This window comes from Silurus meridionalis, chromosome 29, assembly GCF_014805685.1.
Source record: "Silurus meridionalis isolate SWU-2019-XX chromosome 29, ASM1480568v1, whole genome shotgun sequence".
Taxonomy (NCBI): Eukaryota; Metazoa; Chordata; class Actinopteri; order Siluriformes; family Siluridae; genus Silurus; species Silurus meridionalis.
In genome coordinates, this window is record NC_060912.1 from 10533658 (window position 1) to 10542787 (window position 9130).

General features: G+C 44.8%; 1 protein-coding gene across 2 annotated transcripts in view; it reads left to right on the forward strand.

Annotated features, from left to right (window-relative positions):
* Positions 1–8580, forward strand: part of wu:fb95e10 (titin) — a 22857-nt gene extending 14277 nt beyond the window's left edge. For both annotated transcript variants that reach the window (XM_046843781.1, XM_046843780.1), the window contains 2 exons: positions 2691–2902; positions 3227–8580. In XM_046843781.1, coding sequence (XP_046699737.1) covers positions 2691–2902; positions 3227–7485 — 4471 coding nt within the window. In that variant the 3' untranslated portion in view covers positions 7486–8580. The remainder of the gene's footprint in view (positions 1–2690; positions 2903–3226) is intronic.
* The last annotated feature ends 550 nt before the right edge of the window (positions 8581–9130 follow it).

The window sequence follows — 9130 nt, forward strand, 5'->3', positions numbered from 1 at the left end:
TGCTTTGAGCTTGACTTGTGTCCCTCTGGTTTCTCCACTGGTTCTGGAAGTTTCTTTCTGGATGTTGAGCCAATCTTTGGTCTGATCGTCCATACCATGGTCTGTGCCCTGTTTTCCACTAGATGTTGTGGAGATTTGTGTGAGATTTCATTCAGCCACAAGGGTGTTAGTAAAGTCAGGTACCAATGTAGGTAATGTTCAATTGGGTTGGAGCTCTAAAGCAGGAGATCTTCCACACAACCTCCAACACATGGAAAGCAGATCTTCATGGAGCTGGCTTTGTGCATAGGGGCATTGACATGCTGGAACAGGTTTGGGTCTTCTCTCCAATACCGATAGCTCGGTTGGATCATACTTGCCGATAACTGATTGATCATCCGATTAAAATAAATTAATAAATAAAACACTATGTAAAATAGTACTTGCAATTTATTGAAAAAAAAAGTGCTAAGTCATGAAAATGTGCTAAATTAAATGATATGAATAAATTCATTATATTAATAAATATTGTGGAAAATAAGACATGCATTCTAACTGTAACATAAAAAGTTACATCCAAATCGAGTCACTTTAAATGAACAGGATGTGGCAATAGTGATTCACCTTTAGAGGCCACTCTCGCACTGCATAACGCGACCCGGAAAAACTATCGGTACACCTATATGGCTACGTAGATCCTCATTGTTATTTCTGACATCTTCTTAATTAAGCATGGTGTACAAGCTTACACAAGCAAGAGTAACGATACAATGCTGCTCTTTTGTTACTACGATGCGTCTCTGCTCATCGGACGAACTCCGTATAAAATAAGCCGAATCGGGAATTTTTCTTCTCGGCACCGCTGAGCTTCTCCTCTCCTTCAACCTTTTCTAACGTGTTGGACACGAATGCCATTTCTGTGATATTCTTCTCTCCGTCCTTTCACAGGAATACGCCCTGAATATTCACAGCGCTTCACCTCCACACAAGTGGGTTTCTTTTTTGCTTGTGCTTTCTCAGAATAAGAGATTAGAGCAACTATTTCTCTTCCTGTCATCCTCGTCGGCACTCTCTCTCTCTCGTTTCCACTCGCTCTCGCTTTAGAGTCTTTATTTAGTGCAGGGCTTGCCAGCGGAGCGTGCGTTCAGGAGATCAACCACTCATGACATGCCTGCGGGATCTACGTCGCGTTTCTCAGCCATGACGTGAAGCCTGAGGACCACTTTCCAGGCAGCGTTAGTCATGTGGGTCATGTGGGTCACTATGTGGGTTTGGTGAGAAACAGGGGCTGATTATGACATGTGAAGTGCTTTGTGTCAGGCTTGACCAGGATGCTTTCTTGTGTGATCAAGGAGTGGTTTATGCTTCAACACCCTTAGAGCTTAATTAGAAATGGATTACAGGGATTAAATAATGAATAGAGATAAGTATGTCTGGTCAGCACTAGGGCAAGTAACAAAGAACAGGAGAAACCAAGAGTAATTAACACATCCACTTATCAGTGATCAGGAAAAAAGCTCCAGGATAAACAATTTCTCTAATACAATAAACTATACATGAATTATTCTCACTGCCTACACTCACCATGGACATTGTTTTCGCAGAATGATTAGCTTCACCTCTCATATCTTGTGGTCACATGATAAAAATGCGAACGAAAGACTCGGACCAGAGACGAACCACTCAATTCCGTTTCCTGTACATAACCTACAGAGATTTTCGCGATGCCTCGCTCATGCGCTCAGTAGAAAAGAAACAAAATCACTCTTTGAGACGATTCGTTCTTCCGTGTCACATAAAAATGGACGAATCTTTCATGGACGACTCGTCACTGGTGTAAATAAATAGTGATACGAGCTCAAGCTGTGGGTGGAAAAGTGTCCGACAAGATGCATTAGGTTCGATCCCAGGACTCGATCGAGGCAATTTTCCGCTTGACTACGTCGTACGTCATTTGCATTGAGAGCATCTCGCCGTTGCTTTGTTGACCGCCCCTGTCCCTGAAATCATGGCTTCATGCCTGGTCCATGAAAAATTCATTTGTTGTAGCAGGAATGTAGGACTACTTGGGATTACTGACCACATTCATGCTTACTCATGTAGAACACGTTTAAATGCATTCTGTTTCGGCGAAATGCTCCGATCACTCACAGTGCCTTACTGTTATCTGGAGTCTTGAATGTTAAATAAAGCCGAGGAAGTGACTCTGTGTTTTTGCGGTTGAGAACTTTGATAGGACAATACAGACAGCCACTGATTTAACTTCTTCATCAGTGACCAAATTGGACCAAAAACTGGGTCCTTCTCATTCTATGTCCAGAAGACTTTAGCTTAATTTAGAAGATCTTCACAAACACTCCATTTACCCTTGTCTGAAGGGTTGGCCCAGTTTTCAAAACAGGAACAGGTGACCTGATCCTATCTCGCATTCCTGCTCTGAGCTACATATGAACGAAAGCACCATGCCTTATTGCCTCCTTTCCCACTGTGTTGCTTCCGTGCATTTTCCTGGCGCTCCTCCAGGGCCCAGCTCTGCATTGTGAACAATTGTCTTGGGTCAAATCAAGCAATCATGATCCAAACAAATGTTTTTCTTCCTTCAGAGCAATATTTAACACCGATATTACTCTTTTTTTATTTTTTACCCATTATAAAAAATTAGCTGTTTATAATAAGTGCATGTTTTCTTTCTCTCATTACGTCTTCTCCAGGCCTTCCACAGGTACCACAACGTCTCGCCCAGCTTCTGCTGCACCAAAGCCAGCTGCCCCAGCTACGTCCAAGACAACGACAACCGCGTCAAAGACCACTCCATCTGCAGCTAAAACAACCACCACTACTGCAAAACCATCACCTGCTAAAACTCCCTCTGCTGGTCGAGCTCCAGCCACGTCCACAAAGAGTCCTATGCCCATCAAGAAAGGTAGATAAAAGACCTATGATAAAAAATCTATGAGTTTGCCATTTTTTCTACATTAAATGGATTTTATGAATGAGAGGTTTATATTAGTATGATTTCAAGAAAAATACATTTAAATTAAATGCTGTCATATCAATTGCAAGTAGATTTCAGAACGAAAGAAATCAGAACATATTGGGTTTAGTTTTTTTATTATTATTTTGCATGCCTTCTGTTCTTTCTTTGTTCAATATGAATAATTTTTTTTTTTTTGGTTCATTATTGATATATTGACAGACACAGACACTGAGAACACTCTTCCCATTTGCCATATGCTTGTCTGTTTAGATGCAGGAAAGCCAGCCACCCCAGCTGCCAAGAAGTCAACTGCCTCTCCCCTCACTCGCCCTGCTTCAACAAAGACCAGCAAGCCTGACACCCAGAAGGCAGCCACTCCATCCAAACCGGAGTCCAAGAAACCTTTGACCCCCAGCAAGCCAGCAGGGGAAGCCAAGACGAGTAAACCCAAGGAGAGCAAACCAACTCCATCAAAGGAAATCAATGCCGCCCAGAAAACGTCTACTGCTAAGAACAGCACGGCCAAAACAGCCAGCCCTAAGAAAGTAGTGGGTAGCAGCACTCCCATGCCAGTTAAACGTGGCCCCAAATCTGTTCAAAAAGAGAAAGAGGTCGTAGCTCCTGCTGTTGAGAATGCTCCTGCAGTTGAAGCTGTGGCTGTTGCTGCTGCTGCTGCTGCTGCTGCTGCTGCTGGTGCCTTTATTGCAGTGACAGACAATGAATCCGAAGTCTGTACTGAACTCCTGCCTGAAATCAAGCCAGAAGTTGCACCTGAACCCGAACTTCAAGTTGCACCTGAACCCGAACTCCAAGTTGCACCTGAACCCGAACTTCAAGTTGCAACTGAACCTGTACTCCAAGTTTCACCTGAACCTGAACTCGAAGTTTCACCTGAACCTGAACTCCAAGTTTCACCTGAACTCAAACTCGAAGTTTCACCTGAACCCCAACTCGAAGTTTCACCTGAACCCCAACTCGAAGTTTCACCTGAACCCCAACTCGAAGTTTCACCTGAACCCCAACTCGAAGTTTCACCTGAACCCCAACCCAAAGTTTCACCTGAACCCCAACTCGAAGTTTCACCTGAACCCCAATTAGAAGTTTCACCTGAACCCCAATTAGAAGTTTCACCTGAACCCCAATTAGAAGTTTCACCTGTATCCGAACTCCAAGTTGCACCTGAACTCAAACTTGAACTTTCACCTGAACCCAAACTCAAAGTTTCACCTGAATCCCAACTCGAAGTTTCACCTGAATCCCAACTCGAAGTTTCACCTGAACCCCAACTCGAAGTTTCACCTGAACCCCAACTCGAAGTTTCACCTGAACCCGAGCTCGAAGTTTCACCTGAACCCGAGCTCGAAGTTTCACCTGAACCCGAGCTCGAAGTTTCACCTGAACCCCAACTCGAAGTTTCACCTGAACCCCAACTCGAAGTTTCACCTGAACCCGAGCTCCAAGTTTCACCTGAACCCGAGCTCCAAGTTTCACCTGAACCCGAGCTCCAAGTTTCACCTGAACCCGAGCTCCAAGTTGCACCTGAACCCGATCTCCATGTTGCATCTGAACCCGAACTCCAAGTTGCATCTGAACCTGCTTCACCGTACTCATTGGAACCTGAATCTCAACTTGCACCTGAAACCAAGCCCGAACTTGAGCCTGAACCCAATTCAGACCTTCTTTTGGAAACCGAGTCTGAATTTACAGCTGAAACTATGTCTGAACTCCTGATTGAAACCAGGCCTGCACTTGCACCAGAAGCCAGTTCAGACATCCTGTTGGAAGGTGAGTCTGAATTTATGCCTGAAACCATGCCTGAACTCCTGCTTGAAACCAAGCCTGCAGTTGTACCCGAACCCACATCAGAACTCCCAATAGAAAGCGAATACCCATTTGAACACCTGCCTGAAACCAAGTATGAATTTGCACCTGAACCCCAATCACACCTTCCTTTAGAAATTCATTCTGAATTTGCATCAAAAACTAAGTCTGAATTTCTGCTTGAAACTGAGTCTGAACTACCCTCTGCCCCTGAACCCAAATCTGATTCCCTATTTAAAACAAATTTTGAATTTGCTCCTGAATCCGAGTCCCAACTCCTGTTTGAACCAGAGTCTAAAACTTCCCCTGAATCCGAGTCCCAACTCCTGTTTGAACCAGAGTCTGAACCTGCTCGTGAACCTGAGTCCCAAATCCTGTTTGAACCAAAGCCTGAACCTCTTCCTGAAACCGTCCCAGAACCCACAGTTGAATCTTTGATTACTGCTTCAGTTGAGGAATTTGGAGCAGACTCTGAGGAAATTCCATCGGATTCAGAAGAAGAAACACCTGAAGAGGTGGTGCCACAGCAGGAAGCTCAGCTGAATCTTGCGAGTTTTGAGCACCAGAGTGCTCCATCTACCCTTGGAACAACAGTCATGTCACCACCATCCTCCCCCACTGTAGAGTCTCCTGTGCATGAGGAACCCCAGGTCCCTGATCCACAACAAGATGTTTCCTATAATCCCTGGGAACAGAATATGCCCATGCTCTCAAGTGATATTACCACAGAGAATCTGGAACAAGAAGAGATCAGGGTTCAAGAGGATCTTCTGGCCACCATGGAGTCAGCAGATGTAGAGAAACCTTTCAATCTTGACGTAGAGCATGACCTGTTGCATAAGACCCATTTGGAGCATTTCAGCAGCGTGTCACCGACCTCTCCTAGTGTGGAGAAGGAGGAAGCAGTGGAAAAGGCGGAGGAAGAAATAAATGAAGATGACCATGATGAGGAGGAGGAAGAGGAGGAGGAGGAAGAAGTAGAAGTAGAGCAGCAGGAGAGGGAATTAGTAAATGTTGAAGCAGTGCCTGAAATGCAGAAAGTGGACGATTTTAATTTTGCATTACCAGAATTTAGCAGCTCCAGTGGTGGCGTAGAGCAGTCTGAAGAATTTGGCAGGAACTTTCAACAGGAGCAAGCAGAAGCACCCTCATCCTTCCGAATGGAAAGTAATCACAGTGATGAAGAAGAAGAAGAAGAAGACTTCTCTTTAAAAAAGGTGGAAATGGAACAGCCATTTATGGGCCCACCTGGGGTCAAATCCTTTTCTGATGAAGAAGAAGAAGAGGAGGAAGATGAAGAGGAAGGGGAGCAAGAAAAGGAGGACATGGACACTGGTCCAGAGCATATTGATAAGGGCCATGTTATCTTTGACCTTGAGCAAACTGGTGATCACCACATGGATGTTCACCATAAATCCGAAGAAGAGGAAGAGCACGAGGATGAAGATGTTGAGATGGTTAGCGAAGGCCAGGCGGAGAGTGAAAGCAAGCATGCTAGAAATGTTGAGGAGGATGACTATGAAGAAGATTATTTAGAAAATTTGAACCGTACTGCTCCAGCTCCCTCAATACGCATGACTGCAGCCTGGGGTCCATCCAATCCTTTCGCAGACACTTGGGCTCAGCCAACCTCCATTAACATAACCTCCAGTCCTTTAGATGTTAAAGATTCCAATCCTGAGAATTCCACAAAGTCCCCCGCTGAAACCTGGCTGGAGAAGCCTCTAGGTCATTTGACCCACTTTGAGGTCCGTGAAGAACCCGAGAGCTCCATCCCAGTGGATGGCGCTAACCTGTGCGCACCTGCAATCGGCATGTCACAGTCGAGCACCCTTAGCGGAACCGCTTTGGCAGCCCACAGCAGCAGTGAGACTAGTACACCTGAAGAGCTGCGAGACTACGACAGCAGCTCGGGCGTGGAGTCACGCTCAGACAAACAACAGACGCCTGTTCCTACAGTCCAGCCTGACCAGGACCAGGACCTTGGGATTCACCTGGAGCGTGGGGACGGGGAGGAAGAAGAGGCAGAGACTCTCCCAGCAGATGAGGTCCTGGGAGATGCTCCAACTGCGCCTGCCTCAGTTCCGTCATCCCCTTCAACGTCTGGAGATGAAGCAAGCGATACTGAAGGAGAGATGCAAATCAATGATCCTGATGCTCCAGCTGATGACACCCCACCCTTAGACAGTCCCACCGCCTCCCGAAACCTACCTGCCCTCGAGGAAGACGAGGAAGCCGTCGACATGCAAGCCGGAGAGGAAGATGGGGGCACCCCGCAGTCTGCCAACTCTGTAGCCTCTTATGGCTTTGACTGCTCAGTGTCCAACTCAAACGCGCATTCTACTGCTGAGAGCTGTGGTAAAAGCCCTGGGATCTTCTCTCTGGAGAACGAAGACCAGCTCCCGGAAGAAGCAAAAGATCCCTCACTCATCAAGGAGCTGACCTTGCCCGCCGCAGCAGCTCAAGCCGAGGATCTACTGGGGTGTCCTGTCGACCTGCTGCCTCTTGGCCAGCAAGGAGAGTCGCATGCCAACCCAGACGACCAGTACCTGCTGCATGGCAAGACTGGCGCCAGTGCTGTCGTGGAGTCCGACCCCGAGTCTCCCATGCATCTGTCTCCCCAACACGGAGACGGCTCGGATGCCCAACCACCTTACTACTCTACCATATGTGATAACACTGATAGCTTTCTGGCAGGTAATGTATAAAGTCCCCTGATGGAATGCACCTTTTTCCTTGCACCCTTCCTGAAACAGCACCCTCGCTTTCCTTTTTTTTTTGTCGTTTGTTTTCTTACCAGTCCAGGAGATGGTGTAACGAAACAGGGGGAAAGAAATCGGACATAGGGGGATGGACTGTAGGTTTTATCAGTGCTGCTTTCTCTTTCTTACTACTATTATAGTCATGGTTATGATTGTATGGCTTAAACTCCTGTATGTACAATAGCTATTCTCATTTTCTATTAGAATGTACTATTGAATAACACTGCGTACTACAGCACCCCTGTGCTTGGATTGATAGACTGAACTGTCGTGATGTTCTTTAATGAATAAGGGAAAAAAAAAGAAATGAAAAGAAAAGAAAAAGGATCACATTGGACGGACTTTTATCTATGTTTGTATTTATCCTACTGTTTTTACCGAACAAATGTTTTGTTGTTGGTTTTTTTTCTACGTGTTTTATTGTTTTTTTGTTTTGTTTTTTTTAAGTTCCCAGTCTTCCCTTGCACTGTAGACATACCCTGACATTTTTTTTTTTAAACTTGTTCCTGTGTCAAGAACTAACCGTTTTAGCACTAACTAAGGATAGATCTTCTTCCAGAGGCTTCGCACTTTGGAGTTTTTTTCAATGTAGGGAATTGTTAGATGGCAGGCAATGTTGTTTTGTTTGTTTGTTTGTTTTTTCCTAGTTAAAAAAATTTTTCCAGCACATTTTTGTGAAGGATAAACTTATCACGAGAAGTCACATACCACAGCTTTTTCTTTTTTTACATACTCAGCAGTGATCCAGTTGTGTCGATTTGCAGTAGTTGCTTCAGCGCAAATATTCAGTGTGGCGGGAACTCGCGTTTAAAAAAAGGAAAAAAAAGAAAGAAAAAAATGACACTCGGATGAATGCGCATGAGAATGCGAATGAGTGTTGGACATACGGATTGGGGAATTGCATGTACAACTAATTGCGTTACTGTAATACTGTTCAAGACCTATTATGCCAGGATGATCGGGAAAAAATAAAAATAATAATAATGGTTCACACTAATGAAAAGGTTTTTCGAAATTCCATTAAACATCATTTCAAGGCCATCTGTTCCCGTTTCTTATTTCCTGCATGGTGCTGAAAACATTTTGTCGTAACATTACAGAGCTTAGGTGTCGAGAATTATTCCCATCGCTGCATTCCCGTGGAGTATGCCTGGGAACAGGAATGGTGTTACCGCCTAATGGAATTTTGATAAAATGACAGCTCTGGTGTCCACACCCATCATCTCCAGCATGTACCCTGATCTAGACCACTATCCATCCCTGTGAGAAGAGTCTGACGCAACTCTCCTCTCTGTCTACTGATCCTAAAGGAAGGTTAGATCCTAAAAGAGGGTTACACACAATCCAGCATCAGCCTGAACCAATCTTCTGTCTTCCTCTTGGTAGTCGTTTGGAGGTGTTTTTCTTTTCTCCTGTCTTCTGTCTTTAGCGCTCTTTTTTTTTCATGAAACATCTGCTTGATTTGTTCCTTGATCCTCATTCACCATAGCTTTAGTCATTTCATAACTACCTTGTGGTACGAACCAACAAACAATGGATTTCTTCATAGAAGTTAAATAAACGTATTCTTACAGAAAACGTTGCAGTATCA